At 36.6% G+C, this 23,984-nt stretch overlaps 2 protein-coding genes across 9 annotated transcripts; one reads left to right on the top strand and one right to left on the bottom strand.

Annotated features, from left to right (window-relative positions):
• The first annotated feature begins 2,986 nt into the window (after window positions 1–2,986).
• LOC147515983 (Cysteine proteinases superfamily protein) lies at window positions 2,987–18,506 on the top strand. Of its 8 annotated transcripts, XM_086588708.1 has the most exons (11): window positions 2,987–3,224; window positions 5,057–5,117; window positions 5,964–6,197; window positions 9,879–9,952; window positions 13,263–13,317; window positions 13,469–13,543; window positions 16,426–16,499; window positions 16,637–16,685; window positions 17,403–17,487; window positions 18,135–18,191; window positions 18,287–18,506. In XM_086588708.1, exons 3-11 carry the CDS (start codon window positions 6,033–6,035, stop codon window positions 18,328–18,330), a joined length of 678 nt encoding a protein of 225 aa, XP_086444834.1. In that variant the 5' UTR covers window positions 2,987–3,224; window positions 5,057–5,117; window positions 5,964–6,032; the 3' UTR covers window positions 18,331–18,506. The 8 variants fall into 8 exon arrangements, 6 of the variants coding, with proteins under 6 accessions (XP_086444834.1, XP_086444833.1, XP_086444831.1 ...); XM_086588707.1 differs by lacking the exon at window positions 5,057–5,117; XM_086588705.1 differs by lacking the exon at window positions 18,135–18,191 and having other exon boundaries at window positions 3,085–3,224; window positions 18,225–18,506.
• Window positions 18,507–22,902: 4,396 nt separating this feature from the next.
• Window positions 22,903–23,688, bottom strand: LOC147515982 (uncharacterized). The gene has a single exon (XM_086593122.1). The coding sequence runs from the start codon at window positions 23,686–23,688 to the stop codon at window positions 22,903–22,905; it is 786 nt and encodes a 261-aa protein (XP_086449248.1).
• Window positions 23,689–23,984: the final 296 nt, after the last annotated feature.

Raw genomic sequence — 23,984 nt, 5'->3', positions numbered from 1 at the left:
AAACAGAATTCTTGAGTTTAGAAACTATACCTAAAAATGGTTTTTGTATATCTTTTTATTTGGGAAACATCTACCCCTTAGACTTAGCAACCCCACACTATAAATACAATGCCTCGGCATGTAGTTTTATTACTAAAAACCCTAAACCGAGTTCTGCAACTCAGAGCGCGACCACCCCTTCCACAAGACCAACTCGAGTGCGACCCGCCCTTAGCTTTAAATTCCAATTTATACTTAAGCGCGACCCGCGCCCTTGTTAGGCCATTTGTGAGCTCGCACACCCCTTCACTTCAGACTCTAAGAACCGCATTTCAAGGTTAGTTGTTGATTTATCTGTAAAACAGCGGTCTGGTTTGTCATTTCGTTCACATTTCAATAAAACTGCAAAACGTTATTTATAAATAAAACTAATCTGATCACGTGAATTTGTGAAAGTGAATTTAGGTGAGAAAATGGTGAAAATAAAAGAAAATAGACTTTGGATTTCGGAGATAGAAAATCCGTTTGAGCGAATCATATCTTCGTTAAAAGAGTTAGTATTGATTTTTTATCCCTAATAACGACTCTTCATCTCTGAACGAGTAAATTAGCACGTGGAATCGATTCAAAACCTCATCTCTGAGTGAATTTACTCGATTCCTAATCGTTATAATTATCGAAACACCTTCCCTAACGGAGATAATCCTCACTCGGGCAGAATTTTTACTCTGAGATCACATAACTAAGGTGTTATTCTAATTAACATAAAATAAAACTGAATTAAAAACATTTTAATTAAAAACTGGAAATTAAATTCTTCATTACACTAGAAAAACTGTAAAACTACTCTAAATCCTATGATTGAATGATAACCATTCAATGAGAAAAACTAAAACTAGACCCTTATATTTATAGTTGAATGAACAGTCGTGATTGAATCTCATTAATCTTATCCATCGACTGAGATTTGATCAGTATTCAACTTTTTTACTTTAAGGAATAGTAATCACTATTTGACACTATTTGGAACTATTCATCTTTTGACTTTACAAAAAGTTAAATAATAAAAAATCTAAAATATCTACGTTGTCTTCGATGAATAGTGACGTGTTTGGCTTTATCTCTGATTTCAAACCATATGTCCATTTTGTAGAAGCAATATACCGTTGCGTAGAGTTTTCTGCACTGATTATTTTGACATGTCATATGCTTCAATCAGAATTAGGAGACAGAAGATGTCGCCGTTTGAACTTTCTCCTGATTCTCGGACTGTTTTAGGTCAGTTTGACTAAGTCTTGACCCGAAAATGACTCCTTGGCTGGCTCCGAAGCTTAAGTTTGTTTTTTTGACTTGTTTCATGGCTCTTTCCATAATGGGGCCCATTCCTGTGGTGGGACCCATAGCTTTTACCAGTGAGACCCGAAAGTTGACTTTTACAAAAAATCCGCATTAGATAGAAGCAGGTTGTTGCTCGATTTTCCTCAAGGTGTTACTTGTAGAATTTGGAGTTAAGAATAAAAAGATATGAGCTCCAGAATTTGGTTGACTTTTTGGTACTATTGACTTGTTCTGGCCCGTTGAGTCCATTAGCTTTATTTTGGCATCTGTGAGCTTTAAACGGCTAAGACAGAAGATTCCAATACCAAGCTTTATTCGACCATATTATGTGCTAAAACGCAGGTTTTGTGTGTATTTTATCGTTGACTATCGTAACTTGTGAAAACATAAAAATACAATTAATTTACATTTATTTAACACATAATTGAGCCAAATGTAATGTCTCTATGGGATTTAAAACACAATTTTTGGTACTTATCAACCACCCCCAAACAACACTTTACTTGTCCTCAAGCAAAGAAGAGACACTAAAACATATAAGTGGCAAAAAATGTGTAGTCCTAAGCTAATTCTCGTTTCGCAGAGTGCAATTGCATTAATCGTATACAACAAGACCTTAAACCACTAGGAATTTCCTAGTGGACAAGTTTTAGCATCGTGAGAGTTTTTCAGAGAAGATACCCACAAGCTTTACCTATATTACAACGACTCAGTAACAAAGGCTTAGCTTGTTCCCTAAATTAGATATCAGATATCTATACATCTCACTAATAGGGAACGAGGATTAATTCCTTTAAAACCTACGTTAATAAATGTACAATAATCAAAACATCTACATATGAATATGTATGCAGTAAACTTTATGATGAAATGTACAAATATGGCCATTTTTGGATCCTTTGGAGAGCGTCCCTAAGTAGACTCTCACAGATATGTGTCAAAACACAAATTCTCTCATAATTTTTACCACTCAGGTTTTGCTTACTCCAATATGCAGTGGACACATGTTTCCTCACATTCTCAATGACATCCAAGGATGTCGAGGTCAATCAGTTGATCAATCATGTCTACCATTTACTATCACACTAACCTATCCTAATTGAGTTAGATGACTTTTATTTAGTTATTATGGGGCTTAGGAAGTGGTTTAGAAAGAATGGAAAGGATAACAGAATAATGAGTTAGAGAAAATAGGGTCTTTAAATAATTACTGGAGAAAACCTAGTGTTATTATGTTTCAAAATTGTTCCATACTTCGCCCTTTTTGGCTTTTCTCCTCCATTTGATTTTATTTTTGGAGTTTATAACTTTGATTTTTTTTTTCTTTCATGGAATTTATTTTTTCTTGGTTTTGACACAGCTAATTGGATTCATCAATCGGCACCAACTGCTAGAACAAATTTTCATATTTGTATAGATCTTTCTCTTCTTTTTTTTGGTCTTCATCATATTTCTAGATTTGGTGGGTCCGTATTTGTTATCCAGCCCGGTCGGGTGAAAGATCCACAATTTGGAGTTTGGCATAAACTCTGATATCGTCGATGATCCAATGGCAATACGCGGACACACTGACTGAAGTCTAAAAGTCAACTATCAATCTTTCTTTCTTCGACCAAAAACTGGACCTCTTCTCCTTATTTAAGCTCGGTCAACATTTCAAATCAAATTCGTCAGCGAGGTGTGTAACGGTTGGAGCCAAATTCCAACCGTGTGGCGCGAAGTCTTTCATATTATTATTTTATTATTATTATTATTATTATTATTATTATTATATTTTATACAAGACTATTCGTGTCTCTCTCTCTCCAACCAGCCTTTCCAAGAAAAACAGAAAATCTTGGCGTTACATACAACAACAACAACTTGCTACATACTTGTCCTGATTACACCAAAGATCAAATTGGGTGGTACGTTTCCTTTTTTGTTTCTTTCCATTCAATTGTGTATCCGTTTGTTCTTTAAATCGCGTTTATTGGAAAATATATTTATAGGCAACACAAAATTTAATCAAGAATTGAGTGTGTATTGCCATTTTATCTATGGGTATTTTAGTATATGAGATAATCAAGGAGCTTTAGGTCATTTTACTGTTCTAAAAGAAGAGGAGCTTCTAGGGCAAAGCGTTCCTAGAATTCTAGATTTGATAGCGGAATTTACACAGCTTTCTAGAAAATTTGTACTCTTTAAGCTAAAATCCGACTCCAAAGTGCCGTTGCTCAGTGGATACAATGTGCTTCTTGGTAGTATCATAGCCTAGTATCGTGAGGAAGTGGTTTAAGTTGGGTTTTCTATATCGTAACTTCTTTGGTCTTTAACCTTTTCTTTTTATGCCTATTTGTGCTACATCGTCCTATTAATTGGCATAAATTGGGCTATTAATCGATCCCGTTTAGACCCGGGTTTTTTTAGCTAATCGTATCGGTCAAGTAGCTTATAGCACCTATTAATCACCTATTAAATTGCACAGTTCGGAAATTTGTTAGAATTATCCCATGATAACGATTGTAATAGCGAAGATCCCGAGACAATAAATGCGGGAATATGATTCGAAAGCGAAATGTGCGGTGGATTTGTCAATCAACTTTTTTTGTTCTTTGGTGCTGACAACAGTTTTGTTTTGAGAAAACTGGAGCTGATATATTTAATTTTCAGAATTAAAAATAACCCCAAAAATAACAGTGAAACTGTAACTATGTTAATGGAGAAGAAGTTTGGAGAGAAAGAGGATATGACCTTATTAAGTTTTGGCCTTGTATCACTTATATCTATATCTATATATATAGCCACTCCCAAAACGTACAAAACCATATCTCATCGTTGAATTAAGGGTTGATGTTTTGTAGATATGATCTCTCCACCATGAATAACATGCTTACCAAATTTCGACTAATTCAAATATGTGTAACCTAATCAAATGTTATTATAAAATCGGAAAATTCTGAACCGTTAGATAAACATTCAAAATTGAACACTAATTTTCACAAGGTTAGACATATCCAAATAGGATGAAATTTTGTGGGTATGCTATCCATTGTGAGAAGATCATATCCACAAAAAATCGGGTCTTGATTCAATTTGTAAGTCGATGGAGTGGCTTGGGAGTGGCGCTAATGGGAGTGGCTCTATCCCTCCCCATATATATATATATGAAAATCAGTGCTTACAATAATAGAAACTGCCTAAAATGTTCGGGTCAGGGGCACACTGTGACATAACGTGAAGGAGGGAATGGAGGCTTTCACGTTGGGATTGATCAGTGTTTGGCAGGTTGATGAGATAACCATTACCGAGTATGTAACATATTTCTCAAAGATATGACCAAGACATAGGGATACATTTTACACAGCTATTCTGAGAAATATTGGTGTACTGGAAAGTCATGGAGGAGAATGAAAAAAATGTATTTTGATGTAAAGCAATTTTCGACCAACACAAATTGGGAGGTTTGTATGCCCTGCAAGGTGAAGTTTTTTCCCTATAGTGCTATCCATGACTGGACAGGTTAAGGCATAGGGAGATGGTGATTACAAATAGATGTGTGTTGTCCTCTGAGGAAGAGACGATTTCCTGTTTGTTTGCTTGATATATTTTGTAAAACTGGTATGGCAATCATTCATGGTGGATGAGGTGTGGAACATCTGACCAGCCCCAGGCTTTGGTGCTACAAAGCTTTTGACTTTTTGCCACCTCAAGCTTTCGAAGACAGATATGACTATGATCGGTTTAGTTCTACATGCAGTTTGTTGGCTGATTTGGTGTGTACACAGTGATGGCATATTTCATAATGCTGCTGGTATAAAGTAAGTTTTTAAATGTATGACTTCAGTATTTGGTAATTCTTTAAGCACTATAACATATATTAATAGGTAGGTAGGTGTGTCTTTCCTCCTTTCCGTGTATGCGTGTGGAGGAGTTATACATCAAACATATTTATTCCCACTTCCCAAGACATTGATTTGATAAGAGCTTTTCATACCTCTTCAAAAAAGTTTTTGTTACAAATACAATTTTACATTTATAATTGGCTCAAGAGGTGTCTTTTACTTTAGGACATCCAACTCAAAACCAATGGGTGATGAGTGTGGAGAGGCCGAGGAACATTTGAACTATATTGCAAGGCTTTAAATGTCCCATACTCCCATGTGAGACTAAACTAAACCTCTCAACACACCCCCCTCACGTGTGGCATTACTTGAGCCTAACACTTGGATCACATACTTGGGTTACGTGGAGTAAACGGGCTCGTTCTGATATCGCTCTTATACTGTAGGACATCCAACTCAAAACCAATTGGTGATGAGTGGAGATTCTCAGGAATATTTAAACTATATTGCAAGGCTTTAAACATCCCATGTGGGACTAAACTATTCATCTCAACAAGGCGTCTAACAAACCTCAGTCAGTAGATTTGACATTGTATGAAATATGGTTACTTTTTTGCATGGATTAAACTAGACTGTTAGACTCAGACACTAATGCATCATGGAAATCCTAATTATTTCTGATTGTACCCTTAACTTTTTATTAGGCATAAACTGTTTACTAATTATCTGTTATTTGATATCAACAAAGGACAAAAAGACTCGCCAATTGGAAAATAAAATAAATTGAAAATTATTGACTATAAAGTGCTTTTGGGTTTCCAGATTAGCAGGACAAGTTACAAAATTTCCATTGCCTCTTGAAGAAGCCGGCAACTGCTGCTAAGTTACATCATGAGAAATGGAACTTATAGTTTTGGTGGGTGTTCTAGCTCTACATCTCTTACCAATCAGCAAGATATAGAGGATGACCGGATGATTGCTGTTGTACTGTCAGAGGAGTATGATAAATTGGATGGTTCAATTGGTGGGCGCCTTTCTAACTTGGCACCTCTTCCTGTAAGTTGCTTGTCTGTTAGTAATTTTGTGGGGCACATTTTTACGTTATAATTTATAGAAGCACCTTGATTTCATTGTAGTTATCTAAGTTACGAGTTAATTTTGAATTATCCTAATTTTATTTCTTCTCTCACCAATATCTTAATGCAGAAAGAACCACCATTTTTACTTGTCACTTTGTCCTATATTTTAGATAACTATTTTCAGAACACAACCACCACCTGTTCTACTTAAACTATCAATATATATTTTTACTTGTAATAAAAACGCTTCCGTGAACAGTGGTTTAACCACAGGCTCAAATTTAATCACAATAAACACATGTCAGCCTTATATTGGGTAGTTAATAGTTGGTTGTTGTACACGCTATATTTCCATTTAACAGTGAAATTGCAAGACCTGCCATCTCAAGTTTCTGAAATTTCTAGCATGTAATGAGGGTATTTTCATCACTTCAGCCTTCTTTTTTCTATGGTACACATGTCAGTCTCCCATCCCGGTTCACTAGTAAGAGCCAACAATTGGCATTTTTCCACTCCTTCTCAACAACCGCACATTTCTTCTCCTTCATCCCTCCCATCCGACCAAATCTCTTTGTAGTACCATAATTTCTAAATGGATCTCCAAATCTGGAAAGTTCCATAATTCCCGAATCGTAGGCTCCTTGAGGTTTCCATTAATGACAGAGAACCCAAACCGGACTTGCAGCAGAGTAAAACTTGGTGGAGATAACTTGGTTGAAGAGAATGGAGATTTTTGGCTCTGTTTAGTGTATAAGGACATAGAATCTAATCTCACGGTAGGTATATGACTTTGGGTTCAGAAAAGAGATGTTTTTATGCGTCCATAATATTGATCAATTTGGTGTTTTGTTTTGTGCTTCATTCCTAATTTTGATCAATTTGGTGTTTCTATTTATTTTTGTGCTTTGTCATGATTTTCTGCTTATTTGAAAATTTCTGACAAACAAGCTTTTGGCTTATTGACTATGAAAGTATTTGTTGACAATACTTGAACATTTTCTTCAAGCCACTTTCAGCCAATTTTTGGGCTCTTAATGCAATAGAATCTTGGTAGTTTTTTGTTTAAATTTTGGGTGGTGATATTGAGAACCACCTTAATCTATTCTACAATATAAAGAGACGTAGGCAAGTGAGCTGAATGCGCCGTGGAAAATACCGTTCGCACAAAACGACAAAAAAGCTTTTTTTAGTTTTTTTTTGTTAAAGTCAAACCCTTCGCCCCACTCTTTCACTTTTTGGTTTTGTTTAAAAAAAAAACTTTTTTTTTTAAAGATTATCTATTGTGGGCCCCACATATTTGAAAAAGTTGGTCAGGACAAACTAATTTTGGCATAGACACGTGGCGTGGCACGTGCTCAAAACTAGTTATAATTAAAACCACTTCAAGTTGTTCAATTTTCCGTGACAGAATTGTCCTTCCAATTGTTTAAAAAATGCACTTAAGAATAACGCACAGTAGGTTTTTCTTCTCATTTGGGGACCTATTGAATAAGAATTGTAAATCTTGTTTTCTAGCAAACAACCCAAAAGGTTTTCAAAAATCCAAAATGTCATTCCCATAATTCTTCAATTTGCTTAAAGCTAGAGAATTTAATTACATTCTTAATTCCCTTGGTATGTTTCATTGTTTTTTGGTAACTTACAAAAATTGTCACAGACTTCTGCAAAAGATCCTAAAACCGATTTAATAATATAATATAATAGAGCTATTAGATTACCCACCTTCTCTTTTGTTAACAAAATGAATTGTGAGTGAATAACTCCGAGAGAAAAAGACGTGGTAGAACCATGTCAACTAGTATATGGAAGAGACAAGCTTGAAGAATAAAATTTGGTTGTAGTGTCTAGTGGGTTCAATAATTAAGTGGGTGCAAAGTTTGTATTGGTGTGTACAAATGGTGGGTGTCAATAACACCACCCCAAATTTTCCTCTATAGCTTCACTTATAATTATGATAATTACTAGTATGCTACGGCCCTACTGTGAAAATCATGACCTTGCTACGATTTCTTTTTGAAAATTGCCTTCTATTATGATTCACCCCAAATTGAAAATTGCTACAAAAAAAACCATCCTAATTTTGTAAAACTTATATATCTGTTTTGAAAACAAGTAAATGAAAGGATTTTGATTTAGAAAAAGCGCATCGTGCGTGCCCCAAAACTTATATATATATATCGGGCCGGTTACGTCAACATACAAAAATGACATACCGATTTGACATGCGCAATCCTACCTGCCTACACAACGAACTAAGAGCTGATTTTTTGGGGATGAGATCACCTCCAAAAAAAATTAGCTCCTTAGAACATGTCTAACCCTACCAAAAGCGTTCAAGTTCAAAATTTATCTGGCGGTCCAGAATTTTAGCACTCTTTTGACAAGACTAGACACATCCAATTGAGTTGATTTTTGGTAGAGATCCATGGTAGGGAGGTAATATCTACAAAAAATCAGCCTTAGTGCAATGTGCAAGTCTGCTTTTGGATTGCGTATGTCAAATCCGTATGTCATTCTTGTCTGTCGACGTAGCCAGCCCTTATATATATATATATATATATATATATTACAACACTTTTTATACAACAGTTTATACAATGGCCTCCATCTCACTCTACAAATTTACTTATGACTTGATTTTTTGTGAATGTTTTTTTCTTACTATGGAGAACATCCTTGCAAAAAATGGGCTCATTTAGAAATTTTTAAAGATGCCAAAAGTGGGTTGCAAAATTTTAAATCCTGAAACAATTTCAAATCAAGTTTTGAAAGAGTTAGAGATTTTGGATTGATATGAAATTTTGTGGATATGATCTCCATAGTGGTAAGATCATACTGTAATGACCGCCGCATCTTACCACGTCGATATTGTCCCCACTTAGTCACTGAGGTCATCTAACAGTGTGGAATTTTCGGACTCCGGACAACAGCTTCCTAGGAAGTCACCCATCCTTGGACTACTCCTGCCCGAGCACGTTTAACTAACAAACGTTCCAAAAAAGGCCTCAACGTTAGGATTTGGAGAATCAATTACTCATAGCCAGGATCTTTGGACAGCTGCTTAAGCGAAGTGGGATCACACCATGGTGTAACTGTTATCCATATTCCGCTAGGCGCCTTTCCATCATACCCCTCTTCGGGCCACGCTCAGGGGTATTACACATACCCACAAAGTATTAGCCCTTAGTTCAATTTATAAATGAGTGTTGTATAAACTGTTGTATAAAAAGTGTTGTATATGGATCCCTCCCCTATAAATATGTGTGTGTGTGTGTACATATGGTGGATCAATTACCCGTCCATCGATCCATAGTTGTAGGAATGTGCATTCTACCATTTAGGTTGACCTATCTCTATATTGATTGGATGATTTGTATCTCTCTAGTTCGTAGCTCTATGCAACTCTCCTTTTTTTTGTTTATCTTAGACTTTGCACAAAACTATAAATCATTGGTATGTATATGTTTATTAATTCTTCATTACACACGTGTAGATTTTCCTTTGTATGAAATTGTGATATTTCTCATGCAAGGTGCCTCATGAACAGTCACTAATTTTGCTACAAATACTACTAAATCCAAATTTTCATTATCTTTTGTTCTGGTGGCCTCATACGCTCTTTTAATCTATTAATATATCTAATTTTTTAAAATCACAGCATGTGCCTCGGATAAACACTTTCATTCCCAACTTCAGTGATGCCAGTTTGGATCACCAACGGTTACTCCAGAGGTATGCCTTCAATTTCTGCTTTGGTATTGAGAATTTTCTCAATGGTCATCTTCTCTTGTAAAAATTAAGAATTTCGAAATTGTGGAGAAAACCAATTTTGATTAGTTTCCATGCTTTGGTCTTTGGGAAATTGTTGAAGATTTGTTACATGGACACGCCATATTTTGAAAAAAAATCCGTGTCGGATACGTATCCACGTGTCCGTGTCGGACACATATTGCATGTAATTTACCTCGAATTTTGATATTTTGCCGTGTCCGACAATTCGTATTCGTGTCCGATACGGCGTGTCAATGTAACCTAGAGATTTGATAAATTTATGTCGCTATGGCTTATGCAATCTTCCTCTGTCCCAGCTTGGGACTGGCGAAGGAGTAGTTAATAATGCCAACACAGGCAGATATATTCCACTCCAGTTAAGAAACTTATACATAGTAAGAAAATCAACACAATATATTCATGCTGGTCACAATCTGAGGAATGGATGTTATCATTAGTATGACACATGTATTAACTGTATATAGTATCGCTGAAGTGCTTTTTTTTTTCATTTTATGAACCACTTTTATTTATTATTATTAGTAATTCTATTATTATCATTAAATGTTATTATTATCGCTATTAATTATCATTATCATTACCCATGCAACTAGTTGTTAAAAAAATACAACCTGACATGTGTTGCCACGTTCTACCCTATGTCACATGGACACGCTATATTCTGAAAAAACATGTGTCGGATACGTATCCACGTGTCCGTGTGGGACACATTTTGTATGTGATTTACCTCAATTTTTTATATTTCGCCTTGTCAGACACTTCGTATCCGTGTTGGACACGGACACACCTATCCATGTCAATGTAACTTAGGGTGGAAGACTCACTTTTGCTTTGGTCCACCTGGACCAACAGCTATGTCACCAGCCACAAAGTGTATTGACCATGGACCCATAACCAGCTTTAGAGAAACCATTCCGCAGGCTATTATTGCTGCCCTGTATGGTTTAAATATTTACATGAGTTAAAATTCCCCTAGGCAATGCTAAAGTTCACCACTGTTGTGCCAATGGCTCATCGTGCAATTCTATGAAACACGTGATATTGTGTCCTCACATATTAAAGTTTAGTTGCATTGCAGATATTTACTTCGGAGAGTTTTAGTAGCTTCACTTGAAATTATTTTTTCTCAACAATATGAGGTCAAAAATCCTGTAATTATTTGTACAATGAATGATGGTGCATTTCAAAATTCCTAGGGCGCAATGTTTTATTCCATTTCAAGCTTTTAAAAGCTTACTGATTAGGGTTTTATGATTCTGGGAACTAGCTTCATATAGTTTTTGCATGATGTAATTTCTTAATTATATAATATTATCGTTAAAACAAAAACAAAAACAAAAAAAGAAATGAAACTTTGGAGATTTAACTAAGGTTTGACGTTATCGTTTAAAGTTCCGGTCATTATCTGTACTATCCACAAAGCCTAATGGGAAGTGACTTTACTGTGAAGTTTCTTAATATGATTTGTTTGGCATGACCAGAAGACCTTTTCCATTCACAATGATGTATGTTTATTATGTTATAATCTAGGTTACATGGACACGCCATATTTTGAAAAAAATCCATGTCGGATACGTATCCACGTGTCCGTGTCGGACACATATTGCATGTAATTAACCTCGAATTTTGATATTTTGCCGTGTCCGACAATTTGTATCCGTGTCCGATACGGCGTGTCAGTGTAACCTAGGTTATAATAATGATAGTAAATCAGCTTGGATGGAATACTGGAGTGCCTCGTAAGTCATAACAGAAAAGAACTATAACAGCCACAGTTAAGAATTCATAAATCAGATTGTGTGGAATTTCAGTAATGTCTCACCTATGTTTCCAGTTATGACGAAGGTTTTATATCTATATACAAAAGTTAAAACATTTCCCTCAAATAAATATCAGATTATAAGAAACAAATGATGATCTCAAAATTAATGAGTATTTCTAGCTACATTTTTGGCCCTGTTTGAAATGATGATAAACTCTTCATTAGTTAGATAAAGTATTAATTTCTTTTGATTGATCTGAAGTTTATATTGAGGATATTATAAAGAACCATTACTTGGTCAAATTCTCATAATCGTTGTGCTCCTATTCCCTCTTTTCCCAGTCTAGTCATATGGGGAGCTAAAGTCCCCACCAAGATTTCTTTCTTTGCTTGGACAGTCTCCTTAGAGCGTATTCTTACCATTGATAATCTTCGGAAGCGTAAAAAAATTATTGTTAACTATTGTCAATTGTGTAGGAAAGATGGTGAATCTGTAAATTGTGTCCTTTTTCTTAGAACATTTGGTCTTCTTTCCATTTAGAGTCTTGTTTTTATTGGGTGAGTCCTGGGCGAGTGGTGGATTTGTTGAAGGGTTGGGGTCATGGTCTTTTTACCTCATCAGGCAATCGTTTTTTGCGCTTATTACCGTTTGCTATTCTGTGGGGTATTTGGATTGAGCGAAATCATCGACACTTTGAAGGCATTTCCGCATCTAAGCAGGAGCTTATCATATCTATTAAGACTATTATTTCAGTGGTCTAAGATTTTTAAAGAGTTTAGGAGTATCTCTTTTGAGTATTTTGTGGTGAGATGGGATAGGCTTTTGTATTTAGAAGTAGAATAATTTGTAGTTCTCGGGTTAGCCTCCTGTGGCTATGTTTTTAGTTTTATTTTGTTTCTTTGTAATAGTAGGCTTTCTCGGCCTACTTTCTTTTCATATTTAATGAGATTTCATCTATACCGAGCAAAAAAAAAAAAAAAAATGCTCGTTTGTTAGATCTCAGGTTTAAGGGAAGAGATCTTTCAGAATAAGTTGAGAAATGTTAATATGGATCATCGAAAAATTAACCGACTCCTGTAGGGCATATATCAACTGCGAAGTGTATTTAGTCCTATTTGTTTTGGCTATTTCCTCTTCCACAGTTTCTATGCAGCATTCACCTGATCTAGATGAACTAGCATTCTGTTTGTTAAATCGTAATATGTATATTATGTAGATGTTGAGATTTATAATCCCCCATCTGGTATCTCAAGCCATGCATAGTAGTATAAAGATCTTGGGGCCTCTCTACTCATCACCAATTGGTTTTGAGTTGGATGCCCCCATTTTATAATAGACATGCTCAACAGAAAGAACACACAAACACATGCGAAGTCTATGCACTGGTCTACATGTTTTTTTTTTATCTATGTTGCCCTCTTCTTTCTTTTGTCCTTTTAGAAATACAAAGTACTAATATTGAATTTCTTCATCATTTTCTTTGGCAGGTTAAATGTCTATGGCTTATATGAAGTGAAGGTATCTGGGGATGGGAATTGTCAGGTGTGTAAGCTTCCTCAACATTTTATTAGTACGTTAACGGGACACAAATTTTGTAATTTTTCTTTCAAGTCTTTGAAGTGTATCCATTCTTACTCTCTCTCTCTCTCTCTCTTCCTGCACGCCCCCGACCTGCCCCTTTTTTGTGTTTCAGTTTCGTGCTCTTTCAGACCAAATGTACAAGTCTCCGGAGCATCATAAGCATGTACGGAAGGAGATAGTCAAGCAGGTAAATTATGTCGATGCTTTTTAGAATCCATTATTCTCTATTAGTGTTGTGGTTTACTTTATCTGCATAGAATTCTGTAGGATTCATATGTGGGTTCCATATTACCAGCTTCTGCTCTCATATGATGAGCAGTTAGGACTTAAGATGCTTAGGCGTGGAGGATACTGACACCATCACGAGTATGGGCAGTGATGCGATACATCTATTGCTAAGTCACGAGGACATGGCAGTATGTAAAAAACAAGTGTCAACACAGATCCAAAGGGCAGATCAAGCAAGAAAATATTAATTATCACCAATAAAATCTGGTGAAAAATAAAAGAAATGCATTAATAGTCTCTATTGCAACAAGTTGAGCCTATTTAATCAGGGAAGATGTCCTTGATCATTAAAAGCAGTTTTGTTTTGGGAAAAAAGATAGATAGAGATTCCTGATTTCCAGAAAACCCAATGAATCAGTTGGTGAAGTCTAGATAGAAATAGAGAAGAAGATATTGGAAACGATTGTCCTGGATTTATGAGATAGAGAGAAATAAGAATCGTACCCAGCAGAGAAAGAAATGATGCTTTAAGGATAAGTCCAATGGTTTGGTGTGCCATCGCACCAAACCACAATAGAATAGTGTATTGAGTTAGCGGGTTCACGTTTTAGACCCAATGGTTTATCTCCCACCCGCAAGTGCTATAGGCATACAGATAAAAAAAAACTAAATTTTACAACTTTCCTAGCTGCCACTTCCAAATGCGTATGCTAAAACTCACGCTATATATAGGTAAATTAATAGCGATAGCGTTGACGGGTTGGTGTTTTGACGCACCATTGGATCACAGTTTTCGTCATATTTGGTGGGATAGCGCACCATTGGACTTAGCCTAAGAACGTGATCAGCTAGTCCAGCATTGGTCAAGACACTGCTAGTCCCTCTTTAATGGCAATAAAGTGCATTTTATCAACTGCCCTATGACCAGCAATCCAGCATAGACATTTTTGGTCCCAAGTCTCGTAAAATTATAATTCTGAAGTCTTTATATGTTTTTTTTATAATATATTAGACTGTGTCAATTGTGTCCCAGTGTCGGGATGCATTAGGGTGCTGTGTGCACTCTGTATCCATGTAGGACGTCGACACACATTTCTGCGTCAATGTAACTTAGATCTGTTTTCTCAGAAAGTCTATATCGGAGTACTTTTTTGTTGATTATAAACTTTTTCTCTCCAATTGTTTATTATAACATTCTCTTCTTCTTTTGTACTAATATATTTTAAAAGTCCAGTGGAGCATAGAGAAGAGTACCGGTGGTAGTTTATATAGTTCTAATATATATATTTTTTAATTTGCATTTTTTATTTGATTTCTCTTGCTGCTTTCGAAGGTGATGCATGAGCATTGATGACAACATGTTGATGTCATCTTAATATCAAGATGCTGCCTCCTATTTTATAGTTAGTTATTAGTGTAAGAATTAGTAACTAGTTTCTATTTCATTAATCTTAATTGGTTTTAGTAATACGTTTTTAGTATGGTTTCTATTTTGGTTTTCAATTAGAATTAGGAACAAGGTTTATTAGATAAAGGCATCTAGGCCTTTATTGTTAGATGGTTATTATTGGATATTAATTCTTTGAGAATTGATCTTCTTTTTTGAAGGTATAATCCTAGTTTTAGGTGTTTATTTTATTAAAATTACTTGATGTTTATTGATTGTTGAAATTTCTGCTAACAAGATACATCAAATTTGGAGTTGTTTGATTTTTGGGAGAGTTTTGCAGAATTCACTGTTCACGGAGGCACTGTTCATCGAAACACTGTTCACTGGTTGTTCACATTACTATTCGCCAAACAGTATTCAAGCAAAAACGTTTTCTCCAATTGTTATGGAGAATTCTAGAAGAGGTAGAATAGAGATATAGTGCCAAACCATCAAATTTCTTTTAAATCGAAGTGAGTGTCATGCCGATTCAAACCTTGGAGGTCTCGAAATCCAGATCGCCTCAGCAGGAGTTGCACTCTCCCAAGAGTGGTTTCCAGTAACCATATATTGCTCTTGGTGCCCAACACCACCATGATTCATGGTATGGTGATCAGCCCATTCTTTCCTATGGAAACCGCCAATACATGAAAATCCAAACATGTCGAGAATCATATTCCAAGGCTGAGGAATACTATAGTGATTTTTCTGATGAAGATGAATATTATGATCAGTCCGACGAAGAGGAGTTTTGCCAAGAAGGATCTTATGACCAATGTGAGTAAGGATGATTGAGATTGGGAGGATAGTTGGACCAACTCTGATGATCTGTCAAACCATAGTAATTTTGTTGATCATAATCCAGATATGGATTCTATATATCCAGAATTCGATTATGATGACTACCAATGGGAGTATGGGGAGCGTGTTAAACACTTTGCACATCATCTGCGGCAAGGATATGCCAATCAGCAGATCTGTCAAGCTCGTGTACATCCCCATCATCCTCGACCACTGCCATATTATCAAGATGATAGTCCACATTCACCTGGACAGCAATATTCTCCATCCCAGTACCATTATCTCTCTCCTGTTGCTCGTGACCTGCAACAACAAGGACGTCCAAAAAACCAGATCCATGATATATTTATCCTCTTATGGTAGTTTGTATGATGTGTTATATGACACTTCTTGATATTATGCATAAAAGAAATAGGATGTCATGGTTTTCTAAACATTTTGAAACTTAATACCGATTACATGTCCTATATTGGGCATCCCACCAAATTTAACTTTAATTGACCAGGTCAGAATACTAAAGCTGTAACAATGTCCATATATATATATGCTAAAGAAGGGAGTTCGATGAAAATGGCCACTATTAAAATAAACCTTCTCTTTTGTTGTCACAGCTTAAAGACTACCGTTCTCTGTATGAAAGCTATGTACCCATGAATTACAAACGCTATTACAAGAAAATGGCCAAGTAAGATTGTCTCTTTAGGGTTATCAGTTAGTATATGATACTGCATGTACTTGATTCTTAATTCTGATGTTGAACTGTATTAAGTACAAGGATACGGATGGACTGTGTTTCCAGGACTAATTTTTTGTGTAACGCAGGTCTGGTGAATGGGGAGACCATGTTACCTTACAAGCAGCGGCTGACAAGGTTTGTTTCTTAGTTATGCAAAGGATATTTATGTGGGGGAACTTAGGATGACATACTCAACTGACATCCCTAACTCAAACTGCCAAAAAGTGGACTTGCACATTGAACTAAGGGCTGATTTTTGTGTGGAGATGATCTTGCCACCGTGGAGATCATTCTCACAAAACGTCTCCCAATGTAAGTATATTTAGCCAACATAAACTGTTGAAGGACCATGTACTTCCAGCAAATCATTCTTGGGTTCAATTCCTACCTTCACCAGGGAAGAAGGAATTTAAGGGGATTAAGGAATAAAGCTCTAATTATTAGAAAGAAAGAAAAACATATTGTGTCTTGGAGTCTTAGATTGTTTTCTGCATTCGTCACTGGTAGCTATCCAAGTTGATATCTTCAGTTGTTAACACTGCTTCATATGAGACTGAGGGTGATCTTCACATTTATTTACATTGCCTCCTGACAAAGCCGATATAAGCCAAAAGAAGATTTCTGTTTATCAACTTTGTCTTTATGATTTTTTTTTTTATTCAATTCTACAAAAATCTTCGTGTTCAACTGCTTATTGTCGAGATTTTTTTAGAATTGATTTATGCCTTAAATTAATTACTTGACATCTTAAATGCAAATTCTGTGTGGTTGTCTCTCAATAAGAGCTGTAAGTTTTCGGATTTTAAGGGTAGCTAGGAAAAGTGGAACTGAATGCTGCCTGTCTATCTGCAGTTTGGAGCAAAGGTCTGCCTTTTAACCTCATTTAGAGATACCTGCTTTGTTGAAATTAATCCACAGGGACAAACTCCTCAACGTGGTAAGAGAACCATTTGTATACAACATGTGTTTAAAGTTTAGAAAGTTACATTATTAACAGTATCATTTACATTGATTTCTTGGTCACTTTAGTAGAGGAAAATGATTTTCTTCTTGAGTTTTTGATTCAGCGTTATTGCCTAGAATTAATGTTGTATCTTAGCGAGATGAAGCCCAGCGTCTGTATGAAAATTGTTATTGGTCACACGATGGTCACATTGGCATATTCCTGGACATAATCCTGATAGAAAGCGATGAGCTCATGAGCTTATATATTTACGTGTATACTTTATTTTTCATGAATGTGGCGCCTGTCTGCATGTAAAATCAATGAAATTGAAACCTTAGCCTGTTAAGTAAACAATTTCTAGGCTATTGTTCATGGATGTCTCAGTTTTATGAACTTAAAAAGTTCATTATATTTGGTATAGTTAGATCGGGGAGTAAAAGGAGAGATTTTCCTTTTGATAATATTCCCAGGTTAATCTGTGATCTTCTCAGTTGTACCCCTGGGAGGAGAGTGCCCGGAACTTGGGAGGGTCTGATCTCTCTTTTTTAAGTAGTATTCTGATTGTGCATACTAGGAACTGAGTTGCTGTTTCTGCACATAGCTCATCTCCTTGCGCGTTTTATATTTTCTCCATGCAGAATTATGGCTGAGTTTTTGGTCTGAGGTACATTACAATTCGTTATATGAAATGCAAGGTTGGTTTTCTAATGATTTCTGATGACCTTTAGGTTTCATCTTGGAATCCAAAAAATATTTAAGATGGGTGTTCCTGCATCTCCTTTTAATGCAGATGTCCAGATTCAGAGACCTAGGAGGAGACACTGGTTGTTTTAGGGTGAAGTTGAAAGTTAATAGTGCTGTGACCGTGGGAAGAATGCTTCAGCTCCTCTTGTGCATAGTTTCATATCGTATACTTATTTATTCATTCAATTTGAAAATATTTCTTAATTTGATTTGACATCTTTTGTTATTATTCAGGTTTTTTTTATAAAACCAAAATGTTGTCTTTATATTCTTCCTACTTTCATTCATTGCCATCAAGATGCAAAATAAGGTCGGGAGGAACTTCATCTGCTACAACAGATCCCCTTTTCCATGGCCATTTAGCTAGTTTATGAGCTAGAATATTACACTTTCAGAATTAAATTTGAATGTAACGGAATAAGAATTATCCAAAAAAGTAAAAATAGGTCTCCTGACACAAAAAGAGTGTCCTACTTGCTGGTGAATGCTGCTACTATCTTTGACGTCACCTTCCCCTATTATAGAAACTCAGTTCTTCGAACTATCATATTCCATCGCCAATCCCCTCTTAGTGCATCAGCCTTTTTTTTTCTAACAAAACCTTCCAGTGCTTGTACATTTGAAACCCTGCCCACCACAGCTTTGTGTGCTATCCTGTGATTTTGCCTAGCTGTATCCAAATCAAGTTTAACCTACCCAGGTCGTGTCTCTAGTACTATCACTCTCATTCCCTTCTGCATATGAAGGTGTATCATACCCTTCTTCATGAGCTTCGTGCCAATCTAGAATAATGTCGGAAGCAAGTTTTAGGACCTAGGTGATGTTAAGTTGTATACGATTAAACTTGAGGTTGTTTCTAGGATTGCCAAATTGCATCAAGTATGGCAATGCATATGGTTTCTTTTGAGGGTTCAGGGAAAGCGTTGATGGACATTGAAACGTTGGAGCTCTTGAGAATTAATAGAGAGGTTCAGACTTGAGATGTACCAAATTCCTCTAATCCAACTGCCCTGAAAGAATAAGTGGTTTATGTCATTGAAAATGTGTCGAAGTAAAATTGTTGATGTGTCCAGGAAAACAAAATGCAATAGATTAGGGAATAGTGATATTTAGATATACCTTGTATGTATAGTCCTACAATTCAGCAGAAGAAGCCTAGTAGCAATCCCTAAAACTCGGGTTTGAGCAAGTGTCGCTCATGGGAATTAGCAGGTTAGTATTAGCTTGTTCAGGCTGTCAAAGCTTTAGGCTATGTTTGGTTCAAGGAAAATTGAGAAAAAAAAAGTGTTTTCAAGTAAATTGAAAACTTTTGAATGTTTGGTTCACAATGGAAAATGAAAAACTAGAAAACAGATTCTTCAAATGTTTTTTTTTTTTTTTTTGTCGAAAAGCTAAATTCATTATTTATTAATAAGTCTATATTTACAAAAGCCCCAAGCATCAAAAGCTAGGACTGAAGCAGCAAAAATAGGTGAACGATGCAGCCAAACTGAAGAGAAAGGAGGTAAAAAACTTAAGTCATCTAAAGACCATGAAGTGTTTTCTGCATCTGGGTGTTCCCTCCTCGTATCTGACGATGCCAAACTAGTAGCATGAGAAGCAAAACAGTCAGCGCTTGAATTCCCCTCCCTGTAGCACCAATGAATTCTGAACTCCTCAAATTTTTGTAACAAGGAGAAGATTTCCCTGTTTATTTTCGCCAACATCCAATTTGTATCAACCGTTGTAGCAGTTATGTATTTGTACAACAATTGTGAATCAGTTTCTAATTCAATCTTACGGATGCGAAGTCTTATAACCAATTGGATACCATATAACATAGCCAAAAACTCAGCCAAACTGTTGGAGGTGTGGAGTATTGGGATCGCATCATCCATAATAAACTGCCCATTAGCCATTCGTAAAACACACCCAGCACCTCCGAATCCCGGATTCGCAAGGGCCGCTCCATCTATGTTGAGTTTTGCCCATCCTTCAATAGGTGGATGCCACTTAATATATATAGTGATGAGCTCCTTTTATTCTTTTTCATCTAGGATGTCTTTAAGAATTTGCAGCTGTCCATAAATCTTTCTGATGTAAACAATAGGATCTGGACTGTTGCGGTTGAAATGTGAATCATTTCTTGCAAGCCAAATAAACCACAAACCCAATCCCAGTAGGCAAACTTAAGTATCCCCTTCAGGCTGCTTCCTTACTGTATTGAACATCTGGAAAATTCTTTGTTTAAAATCCTGAACAGAAGAGTAGAGGACGTCGTCGATCATTGACATGCAATTTGCACCACACCATACAGCCCTTACAAAGCTGCATTCGAAGAAAACATGAAATGGAGTCTCTGCAGTAGTCTCACATAGAGTACACCGCGCATAAACTTGAAAATGAAGGAATGCCAAATGATCCACTGTGGGGATGACACCCTGCAAACATTGCCACAAGAAAAATCTGATTCGAAAAGGTAACTTGAGTCTCCATACAAATTTGAACAAAAACCTTTGTTCACACACCAAACTACTCCCGGAATTCACCAAATGCAGACATCCATTATATGCTGACTTCACAGAAAAACATCCCGAGCTGGTCCACTTCCATTCGAGTTTATCACAGTCAGTCGTGTGAAACAACGGAATGGAAGCGATCTTATGTACAAAATCAGTCGGCCAAAATTGACGAAGCAATTCCAAATTCCATGTGTTATTAGAATGGTTTATAAAATCAGCTACTAACCCCAAATCACATGCCTGTGGTTTTGAAGGCATCGACAGACGTTCATTGTCATTTAAAATCCAAGCATCCTCCCATGCATTAATTGATGAACCAGTCGCAATGTTCCAAACACCACCAGCTTTAATCACCTTTCGCACCGCACAAAGTTGCTTCCACATGATAGAGTCATTACTTCAAATTTTTGCATTTAGAAAGCTTGTTGAATGGAAGTACTTGCCCTTCATCTGTATCGCCCACATTGAATTTTGCGGCAGCAAATCCCAAGCTTTTTTGGCAAACAGGGCATAATTTTGAAGTTGTAGGTCTTTGATGCCAAGTCCTCCATTACCCTTGGCAGTACATGCTAGCCTCCAAGAAAAATAATGCATCTTGCGTTCAGAAGGAGAGTGCCCCCAGAGAAAAGATCTTCTTATTACATCCATAGTGTCAACAATTTTTGCCGGTAGTAAAGTGTAAGACATAGTGTGAGTCGGTATTGAAGATAAAACGGAATTTACCAAGGTTAGACGGCCTGCTTTAGATAGAATCTTCGACTTCCAGCCAGCAAGCTTATTTTGAAAACGCTGGAGTAACGGAGCAAATTTATGAATGTGCCCTCTGCCAGTAAGATTTGGTATTCCCAAATAGGTCGGCATACAGCTGGTGGATGGCATTTTGAAGGATTTGCGGAGAAAATAAACCAGCCTCCTGTGGAGCTTTGGATGATGAAGAATCTGAGACTTGTCTCTGTAAATTGTTTGACCAAATACTCTGCAGTGTTCTGTTAACAAGTTGTTCAAGTGATATTGCTCCGGCATACCACATTTCCCAAATACAAAGAGATCATCAGCATACATAAGGTGGGAAACAGCAGCACAATGTCTTGCAAGACGGCAGCTATGAATTAAACCTTGTCTTTGTAACTTCAGAAAATTCAGAGATAGAATCTCAATGCATAGAATGAAGAGATACGGAGATAAAGGGTCTCCTTGCCTGAGACCCCTTGTTGGTTTGAAGAAACCATGAGCAGCTCCATTTAAAATAATAGAATATGAAACTTTCTCCACACAAAACATAATGCGGTTAATCCAATCAATAGAAAATCCAAATTTGGTAAGAACAAATCTAAGGAAAGACCATTCAAGTTTATCAAAAGCTTTTTGCATGTCAATCTTTAAAGCAAAGAACTTGGATTTCCTATTTCCACGACCTCTAATTTTATGATAAAACTCATTTGCTAGAAGAGCATTGTCATGGATACTTCTCTGTGGAAGAAAAGCGGTTTGATAAGGGCTGATTATTTTCCTCAGAATAGGTCGTAACCTATTCATAATAATTTTTGAGATTATTTTATGCACAACATTAGTTAGGCAGATTGGGCGATAATGTTCAGGGGATGTAGGATGTGAAATTTTTGGGATTAATGCAAGGAAAGAGTGATTAAGCTGTAGTGAAAAAGATCCTTGGGTAAAAAATCTGTTTACCGCATCACACACCTGTGGTCCGACAAGATGCCAGAAGTGATGGAAGAATATTGCTTGGAAACCGTCTGGCCCTGGAGCTTTGAAAGGGTGCATTTGTTTTAAGGCGAACAAAATCTCCTTATTATCAATTGGCTTCACGAGACAAAGAAGATCCTCAGTGGACAAAGCTGGTGTCTCTACATTTAGAATTTCCGAATCAAGAGAAGGTTCAGAAGTTGTCATTAAATTTGCAAAGAAATCCGTCAATCTATCTCCAATCTGTCGCCTTTCTGTGAGTATAGCACCTGTAGGGTTGCTAATCTGGTGAATGAAAGATCTTTGACAACGACATTTGACTAGAGCATGAAAATACTTGGTATTCAGGTCACCGAACTTGTACTAGTCAGAGCAAGATTTCTGACACCAGTGAGTAGCCTGTTGGACAAGAAGATCATTATATCTTTGAATTTGAGTGTGCTCAGCCGCAAACAAATCATCCCCAGGGTCGGTTTGAGTAAGAATGAATTTGCTCAAGTCTGTGCTGCGCATCTTGCATTTTGGTGTCCAAAAGCCCGAAAATGTTCTTATTCCACCATTTGAGGTTCTTCTGACATTGCTTTAGCTTATTACACAAGGTGAAAGAGGGAGAGCCCGCAGCGTCAACTTCGAAGGCCAACTGAACTTGTTCAGTACAGCTCCTATGTTGTAACCACATGGCTTCAAAACGAAAAGGTCTTGGAAGGTGATTTGGTTCATTGCAAACTTTGATGAACAAGAACTTATGATCAGAAGTCATAGACATTTGATGATAAACATTTGTGTTCACAAAATGAAGAATCCAAGCAGCATTAACCAGAGTTCTATCGAGTCGTTCCCATATTCTTCGTCGTCCAACTTGTTTATTTGTCCATGTGAAAATGTTCCCAATGAAACCCAAGTCGATCAATTCACAAGATGCAATTATATCCAGAAAAGGTATGGCTTGTGCATAATTGAAAGGTCGACTACCCCTCTTTTCAGTCTGGGTTGTTAGATCATTAAAATCCCCCATCACTATCCATTTTTCATCATTTTGCGGCTTCAACAGAGGTAAAACAGCCCATTGCATCTTACGAATTGCCAGTTTTGGATTTCCATAAACACAAGACAAAATAAAACTCTCATCCTTCCCATTCATAGATAAGTCGACATTACAATGGATAAACCAGCTGTCAGATCCCAACACTTCAACCTCCACAAAACTTTCCCACAACAACCACATACCACCTGACAAACCCATACTTGGCACTACAAAGGAACTATAGTCACCCAATCTACGTATCATACTAGTAGCTTTATATAGGTTACTACATTTAGTTTCCATTACAAAAATAAACAAAGGCATAATAATAGAAATCTTCTTTTTAAGCTCCTCCAAAGTCGAGGAACGGCCACATCCTTGACAGTTCCAGCTGATGCAATTCATGGCTTGGGGTGAAGCTGCTTGCGGGCAGCTACCTTCACTGTCTGGCTTCTCTTACGCCTGCCAGATAGGCACAAGGTATTACTATTTGAAGACATGGAGTTTTCACGATC

Source organism: Coptis chinensis, chromosome 2 (genome assembly GCF_015680905.1).
Source record: "Coptis chinensis isolate HL-2020 chromosome 2, ASM1568090v1, whole genome shotgun sequence".
Classification (NCBI taxonomy): domain Eukaryota; kingdom Viridiplantae; phylum Streptophyta; class Magnoliopsida; order Ranunculales; family Ranunculaceae; genus Coptis; species Coptis chinensis.
This window is presented reverse-complemented; position numbering and strand designations above follow the sequence as displayed.